This window comes from Chaetodon trifascialis, chromosome 9 (genome assembly GCF_039877785.1).
Source record: "Chaetodon trifascialis isolate fChaTrf1 chromosome 9, fChaTrf1.hap1, whole genome shotgun sequence".
NCBI classification, from domain to species: domain Eukaryota; kingdom Metazoa; phylum Chordata; class Actinopteri; order Chaetodontiformes; family Chaetodontidae; genus Chaetodon; species Chaetodon trifascialis.
Window position 1 is genome coordinate 14,289,697 of NC_092064.1, and position 23,228 is coordinate 14,312,924.

The 23,228-nt window shown below is 40.0% G+C and overlaps 2 protein-coding genes across 2 annotated transcripts; one reads left to right on the forward strand and one right to left on the reverse strand.

Moving 5' to 3' along the window:
* Positions 1 to 129: 129 nt before the first annotated feature.
* Positions 130 to 16,779, reverse strand: LOC139336743 (transmembrane protein 255B). Its single transcript, XM_070970951.1, has 9 exons — positions 16,570 to 16,779; positions 14,417 to 14,556; positions 13,845 to 13,907; positions 9,916 to 10,005; positions 7,972 to 8,052; positions 7,567 to 7,652; positions 7,320 to 7,479; positions 2,975 to 3,079; positions 130 to 684 (listed from the first exon to the last, which is right to left on the reverse strand). The coding sequence occupies exons 1-9, from the start codon at positions 16,631 to 16,633 to the stop codon at positions 550 to 552; spliced, it is 924 nt and encodes a 307-aa protein (XP_070827052.1). The 5' UTR covers positions 16,634 to 16,779; the 3' UTR covers positions 130 to 549.
* Positions 16,780 to 19,059: 2,280 nt separating this feature from the next.
* On the forward strand, positions 19,060 to 20,695 carry rnf7 (ring finger protein 7). The gene is made up of 3 exons (XM_070970416.1): positions 19,060 to 19,252; positions 19,400 to 19,447; positions 20,210 to 20,695. The coding sequence occupies exons 1-3, from the start codon at positions 19,087 to 19,089 to the stop codon at positions 20,326 to 20,328; spliced, it is 333 nt and encodes a 110-aa protein (XP_070826517.1). The 5' UTR covers positions 19,060 to 19,086; the 3' UTR covers positions 20,329 to 20,695.
* Positions 20,696 to 23,228: the final 2,533 nt, after the last annotated feature.

The window sequence follows — 23,228 nt, forward strand, 5'->3', positions numbered from 1 at the left end:
TGTAGTCTCAGTTGGCCTACTGGTAATAGCCTTTTTTCAGGCTGCTGATTGTTTTTTAGAACAGTGTTTGTGTGATATCAGATTTGTGTTGTAATAAAGATGTATATTCAACTAAAGACAGCTGAGGTTCATCAAGTTAATCTTTTATTCATCAAAGTTTCTCCAGATAGGCCATTATTTATATGATATTTTGAATGATACATATTTCATGTATGTTGACGTTAATTCATGTGAAACTTTGAGTTACAGCCTGTACGCCATATTTATATTAGAAAACATGTGATTTATAAACACAACATAAGATGTTTTTAAGCAAAATACAGTATATAATATTTGCATACAACTGATAGTAGCAGAAAGTGCTTTCCATGAAACTTCCCATGTCACAAAAATCATAAAGTAAATCTTTCTTTTAGATGTACCTGTTGACCTTCCTCCCTTTCTCACAACAACATTGATAATAATAAGAATAATACTAATAATGCATCTGTTTTTTCCTTCTGTTCTTTGTTTTTTAGTCATTTTCTGGTGAAAGGCTGCTGGTGGTGCTCACGCGGAGGGGGCGTCAACTCTGCAAGGCAGCAGGCTGGTCAGCGGCTTGAAGTCTGTGCGAGGAGACGACAATAAGGGGAAACTCTGTGAGGCAGCGGTCCCGTCTGCTGGAGGGAAATACATGGAGGCTCCCTGGATGAGCAGGACAAAGCAAAGACCAAGCTGACCACAAGAAGCTGACCACAGACTCCAAGTCATATGACGTTTGTGTGGACTGAACATTTTGTGATCATTGTGTGAACTCATAACAAATGTCTGAACAGTTTCCAATATTGTATCCTTTGCACGTTTTTCTCAAACTGCTGTTTTTGATCAAGAATAAACGTTCACACTCTAACGCTGTTTCGTTTCACCAGATGAGAATTCCAGTAAAGAGCCTTGCAGAGGATTTTAAAAACTCGTTTACCGCTTTGATGAAAATACAGCATTCCCGTGCTAAACAGATCAAGACTGAACTCACTTGATCAGATGTGGGTGGTCAAGTGTGGAGACTTCTACAGTCTTTTTCCGCTGTTTCTGTTGTGGAAAATGCTGATATTTTCTGAACTGAAGGCAACCTGTTGTAGAAAATAATTGAAATGTACTGCATTTGCTGGGCACCTCAGTGGTGGTAATGAAGGAGGGCAAGTGCTGCCTTTCACTTTCCCCACCGACCTTACTGCAAACTTTATGCAATCTTTGGTATGAAAAGAGGTTCAGACTGTGCAGTCAGAAAGATTAGAGGACCTTGGGGTGTTCTTGGATAACTGGTTCTGACTGGTTTTGCAGACAGCATAAGGGCAGCGTCTCTTTATGAGTTCCTTTATTCATCACAACCAATGGAGATTTCCTTTAAACGAACACAAACAAAAGATTTTCCTTCCACTCATTTTCCTGTTGTGTCCTTAAGATCCAACAAACATGCTGAAGCTTTCCTTGAGCACCGACTTTATCAGAAAAACAACATACGAGCAACCGGTGTATCTGCTTACAGCGCAGCCAGGCAAACATGACGTTTTAATAAAGAACTCTGTCATTAATAATTGCAACTGTGTGCTGAATTCATGCTGCACAAAGTGACAATTTTCTACAGATACCACCTTTAGTCATGCACCATTATGACCAGCGCTAACCGCCGACTGACACATTGTGTTTGTTGTGGCTGCTTCATAGAAATAATACATAATACGGCTTCAGGAGAGTGACTATTGCTGAAAAAATTACATAAATAGTATCAAATATGAGGTTTCATTTAAGAAAAATTGAGGATAATAACTATTAAAACTGTTTTGAAGCATTGCTCACATCAGCTTGTGGTCTTTGTCCTCTCCTCTTAAATGGTGCACCTTTTATAGCACATGAACTGTTAAGCTGAGGGACATGGTCAGGGACAGTAGACATAGATGTGTGTCATGCCCATGGTCCTGCAACCTCCAACACAACCAGGGGTTAAAAAACTCAACAGGGTACCTCTAACCAGAGCTGAGGGTATCAGTGAATTGGGGCCAAACAAGTGCGATTTGGATTTGGATAAATCAGTATCTCATTTAATGCAAATCAAGTTAACAAGGAAAACATCCTTCTTTTTTGGAGTGTGATTATGAAAAGTGTGAGAAATTAATTTGAGAAATTAATGTGATAAGTAGTTAGAGATTCACTGTAGGTCATGTTCACATCCGATCCAGCTGCTCGTGTTTAGGCAAATATTTCCAACTGCCTTTAAATCTAAAATTCAAATTGCTTAAAGTCTGTCAGTTAGCATTAAAATGCGTAAAATCAAGCTGAAACTACACAGAAATGAGGTAGTGTGTAGTGACGGTGCATACTAAACCTTTTAACTATATTCACATGGGTTTCTTTATTCACCCACATGCTCATAAACCAAGGAACTGGCTGAATTAAACGCTGTAAACTGAAAAGATAATACTTTGATTTCAGGAACGGTTCTGAAATGCTAAATCTGATGCCAAAAGTACCACTGATAAGACCTTGTGTTTTCATGAGAGGTTCCACAAACACAAGTGAGGAGTAATTTAAAGGGTAAATTCCACTTGATATCTTGTATCTCTTATCATGTTCACACTTGTTATGTAGGTGGAATAGAGGTCTACTTCCCGGATGTGCATGGTTTTCATCTATCAACAGTGAGCATTTGCAAAAAGAATGTTTAATGGATGGAGGCAGAATGGAGACGAGGAGGTTTGAGGGATTTGCGTGACTGTACAAAGGTTAGTCTCATGGAGATAGATGGCGAGAGACAGAAAGAGGGAGAGGTAAAAAACGAGAACTAGACTACACACATACATTATGTTTGTAATGGTATTTTTTGCTGGTGTGTGTGTGTGTGTGTGTGTGTGTGTGTGTGTGTGTGTGTGTGTGTGTGTGTGTGTGTGTGTGTGTGTGTGTGTGTGTGTGTGTGTGTGTGTGTTGACTGCATACTGACTGGGTGGAGCTGGTGAACTGTGTGTGTGTTGGCATCCATCAGCAGAGGAGCTGTAGGGGAAGATGCTGTGCTCTCAGAGGGCTCGGGCAGAAGTCTGCTGCTCTTCTGATACAAAACCAAGAGAAACACATACACAAACACACACAAATACACACACACACACACACACACACACACACACACACACACACACACAATATCATTATAAGTGCAATGTGCTCTTTTTTATTTGCACGCATGCATATGCATTACATATGAGTGATACAGATGTTGAGATGGTCTGAAATGCTTTCAACTGGGATAACTCAACAGCATTGTGATCATAGTCAGCACAGTCAGCATAGTGTACATTAATGACATTTCAAATGAGGACAGTGGGGCCCATCGCACTCAATTTATTTTATGACTGGAATCCGACCAAATCTAAATGTGATCCTATAGTTGGGTTGACTGAAAACAGAACCAGTTCCAGATTTTGGCAGAAGAGGCTCTGCTGTTTGAGGGACTTCCAACAGCAATCCAAGCAGCAACTAGAAAGGCACCCAGAGAGCAGAGACCTCAGCCAAGGCCAAAAGTCCACTGCTCTATGACTGTAAATCTAGCACAAACACTATGAAACTATGAGAATTACATCAAAATATGGACGTGCCTCGCTGAAGCCTAATCAACTTCTAAACTGGAAATGTTTCACATAGTTAACATACATTGGCCACATCTTAGTTTGAGGAAAAAGCCTTGTAATTGTGCTGAAGTTACACTCGCACCAGTTCTCCCATGAAACAAAACCACTGCCCCGAGCGATCCATATCGACTGCTTTCTGGGTGGTGTTTGAGCAGCTGCATGTGTCGGCTAACTCAGAGGATTACTGGTAACTGTGGATTATGACATGAAGTCATCATATTTCTCCAACTGGCTATGCTTTGTTGACAATGAACCTTACTAGCATCCACTCCAAAATGTTGGGTTCTACCTTGGGCCATGCTACATCGTTAGACCAAATTTCATGAAACTGGCTCAGCAGCGTGTCCGTAATCCTTCTGAGAGTCAGACAAACAAACCGAACCAAAAGCATACAAGGACTCAGTCAATCTGTTTCATCAGGACCATGTGGGTGTGATTCGATCAGATTTAGGTGCAACATAAGCAAAGCCCACAACTGAAATTACCTCTTGTTGTTACATTTTGGTTCAGATGTTGGTAAAACCTGACTGGTGGGCAGAAGTATGTCGCATCACCTTTTTCAAACTGAGTACCAACCAGTGAGAAGAACAAGGACAAAAACACAAATGTATGTGAGATAACCAAAAACTCTTCCAATTGTGGCAGAATCATGTGTGGCTTGGTCGCTCATTGTAAGAAGCTCCTGTCAGAGCCTATAAATCAGCAAATATTTAGCCCTTAAGGTGGAGGTTGGGGTGGTGGAAGGAGTCATAGCAGTAAACTAGCTATAGTAAAAAGTGTCAGGTTATAGTGGCAGCACAGTATGAAACCTGCATGAATATGGCTGGACATCAGTCAGCTGGTAGCCAAACAGCTGATGGTGAAGAGTGAGTGAAGCAGCATGCACTATCAGGCGTACTTTGCACACAGTTAGTGATGGGCACTCTCAGCAGGTCATTAGAGTGATGCACCACACATTCCTTCCTGCAAAGACCATCGGTGAGTCTGAGCCTCAGTGTTGTTTTGCTCTCCATTTGGGTGGTCTCTCTGCAGCACATTTGAGGTTAAATCCAAAAAATATTACAGGCTGCAAAACCTATAAATTTTAGTTCCCCTGTCTTTCGTGTAATCTACTGCAGCCAGAAAGGGGGAAAAACATCTGCAAAATAATTAATGTAATCATATTTACATGGAAATTAATAATCTCATAGGTATGCTGCAAATACGGGCTGGAGGATTCCAGATAATGATTTGCCACTCCTACAGATTTGACACATCAGGGGGCTCTGGGACATTAAAAAGTCAAAGGCAGAGGAGTCTGCAATTCGCTCATAGTAAAGAATCACATTAAGTTTGAACACATTCTTGCGAAGACACACATTAACAGCTGATCTAAAGATAACAGAGAGATTTAGGGAAGTTCAGAGAGTCTGATCCTCAAATTTTGAATCAGAAGGAGACTAGATGTAGTGACCTTCGTCTAAGTGCAAAGCCTTGAGATGCACCTCTATCATCAAATCCTTTTTGTAATTATTATTATTATTATTATTAGTAGTAGTAGTAGTAGTAGTAGTAGTAGTAGTAGTAGTATTATATTTGGACATACCTATTATCAAATATCATTTTCCCCAAAAAGGTCACACGTGGCGCCATTATTTCACATCAAACACCGCATATTTAGGGGAGTGGGAGTTTTTGCTCCTGTAACCAACTCTATCATCTCTTTCAGATGGAAAAAGACACAGTAATATTATGAGCACGCAAATCATATTTCAACTTGAAAAACTAGAATATGATATCAGTGATTTTGTAGTCTTTAGGGGGCTCCTGGTGGGGAACAATGTCTTTGATGGTTTCACTCTCCTGTCCGCTGCAGGAGGAGGAGTGAAGGAATGCTTTTGATAAACCTCTTTAATGGACTGGGGCTTGGCACCCAGATGTAGTCCTGTTGATACCTCCTATCAGTGTATGGTGGTGGAGAAGAGAGAGAGAGTTCTGCAGGGAGAAACTGAGCTCATGCATTGACAGGCACATGAACTGATCTCAGTGAGCATTTTGAAGACAGCTTTTAGAGCAGTTTATCTTGATCTTGCTGCAAAGATTAAGATTGAAGGTCTGTGCTGAACTGGATATTAGCCATGGGTTGATTTAAAGCGATACAGGCTTCAGAATATTGTGAATGATATTTTCAATGTTATGTGTTTCCATTTCTTCTCATGCTGAGACCAAGAGAGATCCAGGAGAGTTTATTATGCAGGCAAACCCCTGCTCTGGTACACCAAAGCCTTGTTGCAACAAAACAGCATTTAGACAGATGTGGACTTGAGAGAATATGCGAGCATGTGAAACCCCCATGCTTAAATCAAGCAGACAAATTTTCTTTCCCTCAAATGCAGCATGTGGTCTCAAGATCATCTGGCTGAACGTTTGCGTGCTGCTGAACGAGCACCACATTTTTCACCACATTAGATGCAGCTACAACTAAAAACCTCATCGTGGATTAAATACTTTGTGTTCTCACCATAAATTATTTAACTGAACCTGAACATTATGACTCCTTGGTACTCAGTTGCAGCCATTTAATACACTCTACACACTTGACATCAGTCTCACATGTGCATGATGCTGAATTTGATAACAAACCAGGACACGACCAATGTATGTGAGGCCGCACATTAAGGGAAAGAAAATATATGTTTTAAAATGCCACCCAACTCGATAGCATCTCTGTGAAACAGCTTGAATTTCATTCAGTTTGCCTCTGTTTTACTCTCTATCTACTACCACATACCTCACCTCATATTCCATGGCTTTCTTATCCATTTATCCATGCACAGCTTGTGCATGCTGAAAAAATGAGAACGAGGTTAAGGTTATCTTTCTCTGGCAAACTTCTCTGTTCCAACGCTGATCTGACCTGCCAGCTGGCAATGATGTCAATGAATTTCCTCTTAATAAAAACTGAAAAAACGGTTGTGATTTGATCCCACTTCCTTCACCTTGTGCAGAGTTCAATTGGACTAAGCTATCTGCAAAATAGTGGAAGTGAAATAGTCCCAGTGGATATGAAAGTTTTTGCCCCTTTTCCATCACAGTGCTTTGACGTAATTTGATGTTCTGGAGGTTTGCACGAAAGTAGAAACACAAAATTATCTGTCATCATTCTGCTCAAGGTTCCTGTCTGTTAAAAGGAAGTTTTCCTTACCACTGTTGCCAAGTGATCGCTCATGAGGGACTGGTTGGGTCTCTGCAGATTAACAGTATGTGTCTAACCTAAAATTTAACTGGACTGTTCAGTTTTCTGTGGCCTGTTTGTAAAATCAAACGTGACACACAGAGAAAACACAGAAAGGCAAATTTGTCTATGGGCAATGGAAAAGGAGTTAGCTGCCTCTTTGAAGTGGGTTTATGTATAAGTGCTAATTTATTGTGTCCATTTACACTTAGTCATTTGGCAGATGCTTTCATCCAAAGCGACGTACATATGAATTCACACACCGATGGTGCAGCATCAGGGGCAGTTTTGGGATTCAGTATCTTGCCTAAGGATACTTCGGCATGTGGACTGCCGAGGCCAGGGACTGAACCACCGACCTCCTGACTGGTGGATGACTGTTGCTGGTGGCAACATATACAACTTTGTAAATACGTGTTGGATTCTGTGTCTGTGAACACGTGTCTTACCGCAGCCTTGATGCTGCCCAGCACTGCTGTAGTTAGGATGCCTGTGAAGAAGGCCACGAGGTTCAGGCCAGTGAGCGTCCAGATTAAAATGTACAGGGTGAAAACTTCCTCACAGCTTCGCACTCCAAGAAACTCATAGTAGTTGCTGAGGTAGCCTCCACTGCAGAACAGAACAACAGCTGTTTATTAGCGATGATTAATGAATGAATGACATATAGTATATATAGATAGTGGTGCGTTGTCTTACTTGGCGCAGTCGTACAGGTCGCAGCAGTAGCACGTCCCACTTCGTATTGTCATGTTACAAGTCTCCTGTGGACTCCAGCACAGCACCTGACAAAGGAAACGCAAGTTCAAGATGTAGTCACATGCAAATACAACACAGACAAGTCCCACACAACACAACACAACACAACACAACACAACACAACACAACACAACACAACACAACACAACACAACACAACACAGCTGCAGCTGAGATGGAAAACTCTCTCAAAGCTTTCAAAGTGAAAATGGGATTGTAGCTGATACTCAGTTTAGTTGGACCTGACCAAGCTTGCCTTAATTCTAATTCAGATTGTGAACGTTAGTCTGAACGAGTGTCAGGTCAATATTTTCCTCATTGATGTCAGTTTGTATTTGTTACTCACAGATGTGTAGAAATTCTCATAGATGTAGCTGTTGCCGCTGCTGTAATACTGGCACCTCCCTGCTTTCAGTGGACGCATGTCCTGGCCAAAGTCAATTCATGAAGAAATATCATCCACAAAGTAACACTGATCAATATTTATCAAAGATAAAACAGAAATTAAAAAAAAGAACAAAATGACTTGACATTCATTACAAAAGGTAATCCAGATGAGTGATGAGAACACATGAAGAGTCTGTCTGTGATCGGTTTCCAGAACTTATTCAGTCCACTTTGAACAAAATACTGTTTACAGCTCATTTAAATGAAAAAAATAAGGTTCCCCTCCCTTCATTGAAAACAGTACAAAGACAGTATATTTAATGTTTGACCTCATCAACTTCATTGATTTTTGTTAATCTCTGCTTATTCTGAATTTGATGCAGCAACATGTTTCAAACTAAATGGGACAGGAGCAACTATAGACTGGGACAGATGTGGAATGCTCCAAAAACACCTGTTTGGAACATTCCACAGGTAAACAGGCTCAGTGGTAACAGGTGATAGGATCATGACTGGATATGAAAGGAGCATCCTCCAAAGGCTCAGTCGTTCACAAGCAGGATGGAGGAGGTTCACCACTTTGTGAAAAACTGTGTGAGATCAACGTTTCTCAAAGCACAATCGTAAGAAATCTCAGGAATTCACCATATATAATCTGTAACATTATTAAAATATTCAGAGAACACAGAGGAATCTCTGGGGCAAGGCCGAAAACCAACATTAAATTCCAGTGACCTTTGATCACTCAGGAAACCCTGCATATAAAACCAACATGATCGAATGAAGGAAAAACATTGATGGTAAACACAGTTCATGGCCGCATCTACAAATTCAAGTCGAGACTCCACCGTGCAAAGTGGAAAAGTGTGCTGTTGTCTGAAAAGTCCACATTTTACATTGTTTTGGGAAATCATGGAAATTATGTGCTTCAGGCTAAAGAGGAAAAGGATGATCCAGATTGTTACCAGCACAAAGTTCAAAAGCCAGCATCTGTGATGGTGTGGGGCTTGTGTTAGTGCCCATGACAGCCTAACTCTGTGAAGGCACCATTAAAGGCAGCCCCGCTTTTTCCAGCAAGACAACACCAAGCCACATTCTGCACATGTTTCAGCAGCTTCGCAGTAAAACAGTGCAGATTGTAGAGTGGCCTTCCTGCAATCCAGACCTGTCTTCAACTGAAAATGTGTGGTGCATTACGAAGCATAAAATACAACCACAGAGACCTTGGACTGTTGAACAGCTCAAGTCATATATGTGGCAAGATGATATACAGAGTGTTGCTAAAAGAAAAGGTGATGTAATACATTGCAAAACATGCCCCTTTGGAACATGCTGAAGATATTGAATTCAGAATGAGCATATGGAGGTTGCAAATATGAAAAAGACGAAGAAGAAGCAAAGCATCTTGTGCATGTTGGTTAAAGGGATTACTGAGTGAGTAGAACTGATCAGCAGTGTGCACCACACTGGTTTGATCACACTCAGTCTCATGTTTTCCTTTCTCTTATCTGCCTTTATCTTGGTCTTGGCTGGCGACAGAAATCCGGCTGTGCTTTTTTTAACCGGTTAAATGTAGTTTCAAGGAGGCAGCTCGCTTTTAAAGCAACAACAATCACATTCAGCAAACGAGCCCAAAGTCATCGGAGGTTTGGACGTCTGGACACACACAAACAACAAGCTGGTGAACGTAAAGACTGAGCTACAGTTTGTGGGAACTCTTTTCAGGGGCAAAATTGTGTCAATATTGCCAACGGAGTGATGTTGGCACATGCTGTGAGCTGTGAGTATCAAAGTCAGCCACCACAGCGGTTTATTATTGCTTCATGATCTACTATTCCGATTTGGTTTCATCATGCAGTACAACAATGTCTATACACATGCAAGTGCAGGTACAGTAACTCACCATGTTTAAGACAATACACACGCCATCAATGATCAGGCACAGAAAAGAGGTGATGATCCCGAAGCTGAGGAATACAATCGCAGCCGTCAGCTGGAGGATGAACAAAGGAAAAAGTGCAGATGAGAGAATTGCCACATAAAATCTTGCAGAATACAGATTACGGCTGAGAAAAGTGTTTTGTTTTGTTTTTTTCCTTTCCAACAGATGCATGCCGATCACATTTCTGAACAGTGACTGTTTTGACACCACACATTCATTTGTCTGATAGCTCAAAAAACAAGCTTTAAGAGGGAGCTTTTCCTGAAGCATTTATTAACTCTTTCACAGTTTTAAACCTTACACATCTTAAGTTCGATACCTGTGCTGTTAAGACATATGTGAATAGCAGCTTTTTCTAATTTTGATCAAAGTGTTTTTCAAAAATGACAATATTTGTTAATTGTCTTGTCCTGATAATTCATTTTGTGTCAGCTGCTTACCTGCTCCTGCAGAGGCTTTTGTTAACTTTTAATGAAATATGTCTTTCTCTGTACAGTATGTGAGTGTCACTTTGTACATATCATATCTTTACAGTTGTATTTTTATGTGCAAATAAATAAAACAATATGAAAAAACAAACCTTTATGAATAACTTTGTTCTGATATTTTAATTTGTGTAAGACTTTTTCCACTAACTGCAGATTAACTGTCATCTGCCCTGAAGGAAGACAAAGTCTGCTGCAGGTTAGACTGAAGGAATTTCTCTGAAAGCCTGATATCGGTCTCAGAACAGAAATAAGATAGTCTCATTTGTTTTTAAGCCGTGACTCTTCAAAATCATAATATTATTTCTGCCTTCTTGAGGCTGAACAAAGACGATAACCACGATAAATATGTGAGCCTGGCACTCGGTAACTTATAGCCGCTGACTGTGCGGTGCATCTCTCTCTCCTTCCTGCTCTTCATTCATCACCGTCTCAATTTACCATATCTTGGAAAAAATTCAGCAGTGGAATAAATTGAGTATGACAAATAATAGTAATACAAGTAATACCATATCCAGGCACGTCCAGCTCTATTCAAGAACTCCAGCAGTGGAAGTCTGTCCACAAGTGCTTGTATGTCCCTCTTGAGTAGGTCAATCTGCGGTTTTTAACATTTTTGACACAAAGCCAGATTGTTTTCACAGCATCGTTTGATACGATCACATGAGAATGATGTAAAGGGTTTGAATACTAATGCAACCTGTTTTTAGTATTTACCATCCATCCATCCATTTTCTATACCACCTATCCCTTTTGGGGTTGCGGGGGGGCTGGAGCCTATCCCAGCTTCAACAGGCGAGAGGCGGGGTACACCCTGAACCTGTCGCCAGCTGACCTGGGCAACATGCAAAGATAGACAACCATTCACGCTCACACTCACACCTAGGGGCAATTTAGAGTCACTAATCAACCTAATGAGCATGTTTTTGGTCTGTGGGAGGAAGCCGGAGTACCCGGAGAGAACCCACGCATGCATGGGAAGAACATGCAAACTTCACACAGAAAGGCCCCGTTTTAGTATTTTATACCTGTGATTAATTCTGTTTTTAGTTTGACATTAATCTTTTTCTGTTGATCATTGTCAAAATAAGCCACATTAAATCGAAAAATCTAACCTGATTCAATCTCAATCTCTGATACATGGAGGCAGAGCTAATGGACAGTTAAACAAGCCCACGTTTCCAAAGAACATGCTCAGACGTGCACATTTACTTCAGCAACAACAAACATGGTGCTTTCTAAAACAGATCAAATGACCTATTTCCTGTTCCCATACTGTCAAACACAATAGTCACTTCTTGCTAATGTACTTCTACCTCTTCGAAGTGCTTTCACTCCTGTGAGTGTTGAGCAGAATGATTGGCAGAAGTATGCTTCACAAATTACCGGAAGGCTGAAATAACACCAGGATAAGTTGCCTCATGGACAGCTGTCTCTTAGAGAAAGACATGTGCACGGAAGGACAGTAGATTAGCATCTGGTAATGTTTTTCCATTTGTTTCTACTGGAGTGATTGAGTGTAGCAGCATTGTACAGGACAGATATCTAAAAAAAAACAAAAAAAAAAAAACGTAGCAACAACACACAATGCTCACTATATTCTATACTGTAGGGCTACAACGAAAACCAGATATTAGATTCTCATGTTTTGGCTCCTTTGTGTGAAACAATAGCTTCCTGATTTCAAACAGAGATAGACAAAAGGTAGACAGTGGGAGGCTATAGGTTTATATCATATCACTGCATCATGGCGGCTGTCAAGAAAACAAGAGTAGATGCAGAGCGTTGCACTATGAAAGAGAAATGGACAAACCACCCATCGCAGAGGTTAGTGTGATATATGTGTTCAATTATTGTATCAGGCCCTTGAATGATGGTATAAAATTTTAAATCACCCTTGATAAGAAAAAGGTCCCTCACCCATGTTCTATGAGATCATATGTTTGTAGTGTCACTGTCCTGTGAGAACCACCTATCTCTAAAAAGTCAACTTTTCATGAGCTCAGAAAAACAGCCTGTTTTCAGCTTTGTGACAATTCATTTTCCAGCTAATCCAAGAGGATCTTCAAACACTTAATTTATCTTAAGAAGCAGATGATAACAATGTGATTTATCAGTTGTAATGAAGGTCCTGCAGCACCATAATTACGATGCTGTTGGAACAACACCAACACAGCGACATCAGATCGTGCAATGACCACCAACAGAGAGCGTTTCTAAGATCAACACAACGAGCGTGACATATCAACAGTGATTACTTTGATGTCTCCAGTTTATTCACACCCCTTCACTCTGGTCACACATTGCATGACCACCTGTCTAATGTGTGTATGAATTGATGCTAGAGGCTGTGTTGAAGCGACAGATCAAAAATGTCACAGAATCGAGGTAAACCAAAGCTAATATCTTATTTCAGCCAGTGTTTTGTAGAAATGAGCTATACAGCCTGCCAAACGATGATGCAGACCAGTGGGGGCTCTTGGGGGAACCTCTCATGGGGGGTTCTGAGAATAACCTTCCTCACCTATTTTCCTGGTATAACCCTTTACGTTGAGTTCTAGATAGCACTCTGTGAAAGGGTTCCAGGTGAAACCCATATGAAAGATTGTACCAGGTTCCAAATGGTTCTCCTGTGGTTACAAGCTGAAGAACCCTATGTAGTTCTAGTTAGCACCTTCACTCCTAAAAGTGTACAGCACATTTGGGCTGTGTTTGAACTCACTGCTTATTTACTACATAGTGCATTACATTTACTGTCGAACAATTTATTTCAGTGTCTGGATTCTGTGGCTGTGAATGCGTCTGTTATGTAGTGCTGTCTGTGAACGACCCCTCAAAGCACTGAGCTGCATTCTATAGAGGTGAAAATTACTGTTATGCGGTCCTACAACTGTCCGGAAAGTTAATAGTAAATCTAAATTTACTACATGGGAGTGATTTCACAGCTGTTGAGAAGTCCAAAGCTGAACAGGCCTGACCTAACTAGTTAGAGTTTCTAAGATATAACTGGACAATCACTGTTTGGAGGAGACTTTACCTGCTGTATGTCTGTCCTTTAACTGCCAACCAGGACTAACATTGTGGTCTCTCGCACAAATATTTTGAAAGTGAAGACAAAGAGGTGAAGTAAGATCTGAGACTAGGATAAAAGCTGTAATTGCATCTTCCTCACTGATCAATTTATAAGTCTCTGGTGTCACAGTGGATGACCACAGGCTGTCTGCTACGTGTTGCAGAGCAGCACAACTGGTCACTGTGCTAACATGCCCTATCTCTAAATTACACTCCCTTTTGACACGTCGGGGCTGAATGTGCACAGGGGAAACATGAGGAAGAAGGACAACAGAGGATTTATGTGTGTGACTGTGTAAGATATAAAAATAGCGGGGGAACAGGAGTATATACCAGCTGTTTGCGGTTTTCTTCCAGACGGAGTCCCAAAAGTCCCAGGAATGATCCGAGGGTCAGCTGCAGAGAACACAGTTCATTGAACACACAGTGTTAACCAAGATAAAGAAATATGATTCATTTTCATTCAGGGCTGTCATACTTTGTTATGATTTGTTTAATTCCAAGGAAAAGCTGACATTAGCACCTAAAGCTATGATAAGCGACCCATGTGGTACAATATTAATACAGCATACAATATGTTTCAAGTTAGCCAAGGGCCTGACAAAATGTGGGTCTCTGACTGAAGCACAGGAGTGTCAGTCATCAGTTTCACAGCTTACTTATAATTATGTCTGTCTCCAACTATTGTAAAACCACAATGAGTAAAGCAAAACATCTTGCCAGCACCAGATCACTAAAAGATCACAGTTTAATGGATATCACATACTGCAGCCAGAGTCTGGATGCTTTGGAAATTCCTGTAGATTGCCTGATAACTGCAAACCCAACACTTTCTTTTTAAAGTCACATCAATTTGTCACCTCACTCAATAAATCATAGGCAGGATTTGCACATAAAAAACTTACAATCACTCCAGAAGTGTAGCCAGACACGTTCAGGCTCTCTGTTCGAGTGGTTGTGTAGGCTCCCAGCACCACCAGCAGCAGGGACAGACTGAACATGCCCAGTACCAGCCACAGAGCTCTCCTCAATCTCACAATCATCTCTGCAAACCCACAGAGGAGAGAGGAAACCTCAGTCGTGTTATATGTGCTACAATTCTGTGATTCAGCTCTGGCAAACCAACCTGCGATAGTTGTTTTAAAACGCATCATTGCCAGTGCGCCAGCTGGACGATGCACTCTTAAAACAATTAGGTTTAAGCACCAAAGTTACTTTAGGTGTAAATAAATATGGACACACATCTACATTGACTCCCATTGTACAAAAATTCCTCGGTCATCTAATGCTAGTGATGTCACGGAGCCAGAGTCTGTGCAGTAGTGACTGTGGCTCAGGAGGCAGAGCAGTCATCTACGTGTCAGAAGGTTGGTGGTGCAATCCCTGGCCTCGGCAGTCTATGTGTCGAAGTATCCTTGGGCGAGATACTGAACCCTAAATTGCTCCCGATGCTGTGTGAATGATTAAAGCTTGTAATGAGCTGGTGGCCTGGCCACCATTGTACAACTGTGTGTGTGAGTGCAGACTTGTGTCGTAAAAGTACTTTGAGTGGTTGTTAGACATCCCTTTTTAGTGACCGCCTGACTCAATCATGGGTTCAGCTTAGCTATCAAATAATTAATCATCATATTATCAGAAAAATGAACACTTCACCGTGATAAGAGCTACATAAAGTGACAGAATACATTGCTGGGAAAACATTTTCTTGGTGTACTTTGATTTTCAAGGGGGGTTTATGGCCTACTACAGCCAGCCACCAGGGGGCGATCGAGATGGGCTTGTTTTTAAGGCGCTTTCATATCATCCTTCTTTACATAAAGTCAATGATCTTTGCAGAGAGAGCCCTCTCTGACACCAGATTCAAAAACTGTGAAATACTGAGGTTTACCAAGTCCCTCACTGCAGCTTTCATATCAAGGTCGACAAAACTAATCCAGTTTAAACTGATTTAATTTAAATGTAACTTGATTTAAAAAAAAAGAAAAATCCAGACTGTCTCCATCTTGTTCAGTTCAAATGTGATGAATGATTATCTCTGAATGCTGAAGCAGTAAGATAAAAAAAAAAAAAATCCAATCTGTCCGATCCAATTTTTAATACATCTGGAAACAAGCAAGCAAACAACCAAACAACATGTCAGAACTGCAGTATTTTCTCCTAGTCCTCTTCATTTTCTAGCTGTTTTATCATGTATTTAAAATGTACATCAAAGCGTTAACAATGCTGAAACTCTCAAAACTTCAACAGATTTTGATTATAAACTGAGAAAAATATCTTGAATTCTGTCTTTATTTTCAGTGTTGTTGTGCAAATGCAATGATTACAGTGGGAAATAATAAAGTATGCTGCAGGTGAAGGAATATTTTGCAAATATTGTAGTAATACTGTAAAGGATGCAGTAAAAGATGCAGTGAAGTGTGCAGCATCATCAGTGTTCACTCAGTATTGAAATGAAAGGCATACATAAGCCATATTACAGGGTCGACTCCAATTTAACCCTTTAATACGTGCATACATTTCTACATTTCTATAGCAAAAATACACATTGAAATGAAGACAGGAGAAACTTCTTTAAGCCTGAACATGGACCTGAACGTGACCGTTAAGTTTTAACACCATCATGGCAAAATTAATCAGCACTCCGAGTGGCAGACATGAATAAAAATGATGATTTTGTGATGAAGTAAGAGTGTGTAAAATGAATCAAGGCTCATTCACGTGTCTCATAATTACATTTCTGTCAGTTGAAACATTCAAAGAATTCTTAAAGGAGGGATCAATGAACTGACACACCGCTACCACTGAAAGGACAGCTACACCCCTGACATTCTTTGTTCCCGGTTGAGAAGAGTTCTGTCACATATGAATATTGTGAATATGTTTCAATGTCAACTGCACGTGAAAAGAGCAATGAACCAGCCAATGTAAATCCAAAAGACGATTGAAAAGGAAATCAATTCAGGAGTAATACATGAATGAAAACATGTATTTAAGCAGCTGCTCCATGACTATCCCATGTCTCCCTAACCACATCATCATCTTACTCTCAATGAATTACCTGTTGCTCCGCTCCTCGGCACTGGTTTGCTCTTGCCCGTCGCTCCCTGGATCCTTGCAGTCATGATAAATCCACTTTTTAAACAGAGAATTCCCTCTGACAGCTTTTTAAATGGGACCCGTTCAGGCTCACAAATCTTCTGTCAGTGCGTCCTGAGCAGCACAGGCATCTACTGAGTGAATGCAGGTCTCCTTCAGTGCAGCTCTGTGTGCAGAACGCTCCAGCCTCTGCTACATTCACAGACAGTCGGAAATGTGAGAGTCTACCACTGTCAAAACACTGAGATGATATACGATAGCAAGTTCATTCAAATTCTAAATATTTGACCGGTTAGGTGTAAATCTACGGAGTCCCTAAAGTCCTGAGGGGTGATATTTCTTTTCTTGTGCGAATAACTTAACCACTTGCGACCTTTGTTTCATCTCTCTTCTTATTTCCTTACTTTCCTCACTATCTGACAACCGTATAAAATCACTATGTTGATATATATATGTGTATATGTGTGTGTGTGTGTGTGTGTGTGTGTGTGTGTGTGTGTGTGTGTTACAATTATTGTTATACTATTGCTACAAACCGTTGTTGTTGTACAATTTGTTTAAACTGTTCTTTTGTTTTTATGTGCTACCTGCATATATGTTTTGATGTTTGAAGAGTTCATCCTTCCCAATCCCAATCAGCATGGCACTCGAATGCTGAGCGCCAGCTGGACATACTTACAAGAAACTCAAAGCAGGGGGAGTTATTGTGCTATAAATCATTTTTATGGAGCAGCCTGATAGATTAACATACTGCGATAAGAGGAGTCAACTGAGTCCGTCTGATAACATCTGACTCTCACTGTGTGCGGTGATGCAGTTATGGTAATGATGTGGCCCCGCACTGCGAACATCAAGCTCGAAACTCATGGAAGTGTCATTAAAGAGGAGAAATCTTTGACATCATTACTTCTTTCCTTGTGTCTGGATTGATGCATCAATCTGTTGAATATGATTATCATCTTTTCTTCTAATCTAGTGTCTCTTTCTTTTGTACAAATGATGCTTTGTTGGCACTATATGCATCTTGCAGCCTTGTGAAAATTGTCTGCAACAATGAAACATAAAATATGTATTCAGACAAAAAATACAGAACTTAATTTAAAAAAAAAGCCCTGAAGGAGTATCTTGCAAACCATGCCCTGATGCACTCACTCTGATCCTGCGTCTGACATGCAGAGTCACTGTCGGAGGGCTGCACACTGACTGATTGAAAAAAAAATGTTTTGTATAGTTGGTGAATAACATCTGCAGATGCTCGTGAAAGATACAACCCATGTGCATCTCCTGCTCATGAACACACACAGGATTTATTTCATCTGTATGGTAATGAAAATGATGTGCATGTTATCTGCTGTGAGGTTGGTTTTGGAAGACAAACGACTTTACTGGAATGTCAAGCTCGTTGCACCATGCTGACATACAGTGCATGATCCGATCCAGATCTCTGGTGGTGAATTCAGTGAGGATTGAACATCCGCACACACTGCATCACAGATAATGTGACACAGTGGATGGCCATCTCAATTGACTTTGATGTTTTTATGGTTGAGTGTCATCTGCTCAGCTCAGTCTTACCAATTTTTTAAAGAGAAAATATTGTGTGATGGCAGAACTGACACCAGGCAGACAGCAGAGATGCTCCTATAGTCCTTTAAAGACTGTAAGATAAGGGCTTACATACTGACCAGTTAACAAGTCCTGTACCTTATGACCATATCACTGCCTTTGTTGTCTGTTGTATACAGTGCATGTTAGAGGCTGCACTGCTTCATATTTCTACTGGTCACTGGCTCTTGTTGACATTGACTTTCTTATCTTCTATATAGCGTTTTTATGACGCAAAGAATGAAATATAATGTATATTCTTTGATTGACAGCCTTGACATACTACACATTACTACAAAGCTGACTAATGACATATATGCAGACATATTAGATTATCAGTGATTTACAAATCTGACTAAAAACTACTTACTCTATCAATGATGGCGCTGACTCAAGGTTTTAGTAGTTGATGAGCTAACCGATTATGTATCCAAAAGTTTTCACTGCAACCCAAATTTCCTCTGGGATAATAATTAAGTTTAAGTAGAGTGGGCACATAAAGAATTTGCATGTATTTATGGTCCAAATGAATACAATTTTATACAATATTTTGTAGATTATTATTTATTCATTTTATTTTATTTTATTTTATTTTATTTTATTTGTCTTAGTATGATCGTATTTTGTCTGTGTGTGTTGGTGTTGTATATAGTTTGTCAAGTGTTGTTTTTTTTTTTAGCTATGTTCATCACAGACAGACTTCAAATCCTAGAAGACAGCGCCCTCTTTTGTCGCTATGGCGACAAGACCCTTGCTAAAGCAGCTAGCTTTAGCATTAGCATTAGCTTTAGCATTAGCATTGCTTAAGTGTTTCGTCCATTTTGTTTAGCTTAGCTAGCCTGGCTAACGTTACCTTAGATACTGTGCAGCAGAGATGGATGACGGTGACGAGCCGGGTTTAGTCCTCTCTCACAACACTTCTTCAGGCTCTAAGTCGGGTGGGGACAAGATGTTTTCCCTAAAGAAGTGGAACGCTGTAGCTATGTGGAGCTGGGACGTTGAATGTGATACTTGTGCCATTTGTCGGGTACAAGTGATGGGTAAGTACGAGGAACCGAGGGCGTTAGTCTGCTAGCTACCTAGCTCAGCTCGGACACCGGCTAATGTAGCTAAGTTGGCTAATATTACCACTAATACAGCAGGTCGCTGTCAGAATGCCACTGTAACGTATTTTTCTTGATTTACAGACGCTTGTCTCCGATGCCAGGCGGAAAACAAACAAGAGGACTGTGTTGGTAAGACACTGTCAGCACTAAAACACGTTTTAACAGTGTTGTCACAAAAAATCACTCGGCAAGTTAATTCAACAAGCTAACATTAGCTCTAGCTAGTGAGAGCTGTCAAATATACCGACCAAGCCAGCTAATCACAGAGGAAGCACTTTTTAATTCGTCTCAACCGTTTCGTCTAAATCAATTGGATTATTATGGCCTGAATTCGTACACAGGGATAATATTAGTGACATTATGTTGTTTGGATGCAACTCATTACTTAGTAAGCATAATCTTATGTAAACGTAAATGAAAATGACCTGCGAACAGGTTTATCAACTTTTAACGGCCATCTGCAGAGCAAGTAATCGTTAAACAGTTCATATCATTAGTAAAGTAGTGTAAATTAATGTGAAAGTTCTATATTCAGTGTGAATGACCCAGCACACACACAGAGATATTATAAAAAGGAGATAAACTTGATACCTGCACAATCACTGATTCTCTCAAGGTTATTATGCATATATTGAATGTGGATTTTCTCTTTTGAGTAATTACTATAATCACTATAATTTCAAATCCACCTTCATTTGTCAGCACTTCTAAACCACTAAATGTCATGTTACCTTACCATTAGTAAAAATCTTTGATAAACTATAGGTATATCAGGTTTATTCACCATCAAAAGAAAAGTTGTAGTTTTATATCCTGTGTAACCTCAACTGCACCCCGTTAATACTCTTTCATTGTCTTTTTCCCTGTGTCCCTGTCTTCATCTTCTTTCAGTGGTATGGGGAGAGTGCAACCACTCCTTCCATAACTGCTGCATGTCCCTTTGGGTGAAGCAGAACAACCGCTGTCCCCTCTGCCAGCAGGACTGGGTGGTTCAGAGAATCGGCAAATAAGCTCCAACTCCAGGCGGTCTGATGCTCAGACGACACCTGTATGCACCCAAAAGTGGTGACAGACTTTACAGTGATCACTGCAATCTCCTGTGCAAAGCCACTTGACATCGACAACTGCCCTCCTACTTATGATTGCATGTTCCAGTAGACCCGGTGTCACGGGAGGACAGTGGACAAAATTAAGACAGCACGTCGTTGGTCACCAATTGGTAGAAGTGGCTGGATTTGAGAGTCTTTAAGAGAAGGACAAACCATGTTGCAGTGTTTGGTCACATGTTAGCTTTTCATTATTGTCTGTGGTGGTGTTCAGCACATCTTGAATATGTGACTGTCTTTTTAAAAATAAAGAATTCTGTATAGCTGCAAACATGCATTTGTTTACCCAGTAATTTCAGTCGGCCTGGTGCAATATCCAGTTAAAGAACGGAGTCTAAAATCCTTAAGTCACCTTACTGCGTAAGTCCTCTGGCAGTCAAAGTGATCTACCTGGAAGGCGGCCATGCTAACCACTAGCACTTGTTATACATGTATGCTGCCTTTGGCCTTCTTCCAGTCTCAAGCTTAATCTGTTCAAACCAGCAGTGGTGGAAAGTAACTAAGAACATTTACTCAAGTATTTCCATTTTATGCTACTTTACATTTCTGCTCTAGTACATCTGAGGAGGAAATATTGCACTTTTTACTCCACTATATTTATCTGACAGCTATAGTTAATATGGTTATTTTTTAGATGACGATTTTGTGCATTAAACATATGATCAGTTTATGAAATATGCATTGTTACCGATTAAACTACCCAACAGTTTACAGCTGTTAAAATTAGCTCAACCTTCAGATGCTGCTTAGACAGCAATGAATCAAGAAAAAAACAACTATAAGTATATAATGTACCACTTGAGACATGTTGAACAATAAGCACTGTTACTTTTGATACCTTTAAGTACAATTTGCTGCCAATACTTGTGTTTTTAAGTAGGTAAGATGTTGGACTTTTATTTATTTTGGTTTTTCTACTTTTATTGAAGTAAAAGATCTGAGTACTGTTTCCAGTGTAACTAATGTGCAAAGTGTGGAAGAATTACAGAGAATGTGGCTTGATATATAGAATGCATAAACATGATAAAGATGTTTTACCACAGCTCTCAAGGACAGCTCTGAAGAAAACTGCTGAACACAGTTTCCTTGTCAAGGAATGTTGTAAGTGGCGAGGACTGATCGGGTAATTCACTTAGACATGAGGCTAATGACTGGAAGGTCGCTGCTTCAAACCTCTTGACCGCATGTGGAGGAAGAGAACAGGACGCACTCTCTGTATCAGTGTCATCCAGTACACGCCTTATTAGCAGGACACTTCATGTGACTTTTCATTGTAACTATTGTCATGATTAAAACGATCTTATAATCATTTGGTCTGTAAAACATGAAAAGGTGTTAAACATACCCCTCACCATATCCTAAAGCCTAAAGTGATGTCACCAAATACCTTGTTTTGTTCTGCCAGCAGCCTAAAACCCAAAGATATTTAATATGCTATGATTAAAGAACAAGGAAAAGCAATTAGTTAAACAATCAATTGATCATTAAAACTGTTGCCTATTAATTAACATGTTATGTACTTTTATACACCAACACTTTAAAATTTGGCCTCAAGAAATACAGAAGAGTTCAAACATAGTTTCTCTGACACAACCTGAGCAGACATTGAGCCTTTTCAGCTTTGCAAGTATAGCATCTACCGCTGGGCTGTGGTCATTTATGGAGGTGCTCATGTTGTTTTGTCCACTTCTTTCCTAGGTGGATGTGTGTCAACAGAATATCTTTTGTAATTGTCTCAGGTCGTTCAACAGCAGCGGTGGTGTTTAAGTGAATAAAGACAGAGATGTAGTTTTCAAATATACAACCCTGATTCTAAAAAACTTTGGACTAATTAAATAAAAAAATAGAAATAGAATGCAATCGATGCAGATCAACTGTTTACAGAAAACGGTTTTATAAAGTCTTCCCGAGCTCATGTAGTAACATCCTTTATACAATCATGTGTTCACAAAGTGGTGAACCTCTCTCCATCTTTGCTGGTGAACGACTGAGCCTTTCGAGGATGCCCCTTTCATACCCAACCATGATACCATCACCTGTTACCAATGAACCTGTTTACCTGTGGAATGATCCAAACAGGTGTTTTTGGAGCATTCGACATCTTTCCCAGTCTTTTGCTGTTCCTGTCCCAACGTGTTTGAAACATGTTGCTGCATCAAATTCAGAATAAGCAGATATTTATAAAAATCAATGAAGCTGGTGAGATAAACCATTAAATATATTGTCTTTATAGTTTTTTTTAACTGAATATATGTAAAAAAAAAATAATTAGCAAGCTATTACATTTTGATTTATTTAAGATTTATACACCATCTAAACTCTTTTGGAATCAGGGTTGTAAGATTTGTTGTTCTGAGCAGCTGAAATCTTCAAATATTGAGTGTGTAGCCTTCACTTTCCACAAATTAATTTCTTAGGCTGCTTATTTAACTAATTAGGGCTCATTTAGTAAATTCTTCATTCTTCCTCCTATAATAAGCAATGAAGTGTGCTTACTTTGGTGCATACTTCATATATTACATGAACACTGCTCTTTCAGTACCATCTTTATCTCATAACAAGCTATAATCAACCATAACTTGTTAAGGTCAGGATCTGCCACTTCATCATGTCATGCTGTCAGCCCAATTACTGCACACAAGCACTTTGCATCGTCTAAAAATAGACAAGCCTAAAGCCTCTTAAGTTCAAACCACATAAGTTGCTTTCCCTGAGTACCGTCTGCGAATAAGCATGCAAAGACACTTAGCTGACAACCAATCCCCGAGGACTGTGGTACTTTTGATGCTACAAGAGGTGGAGGA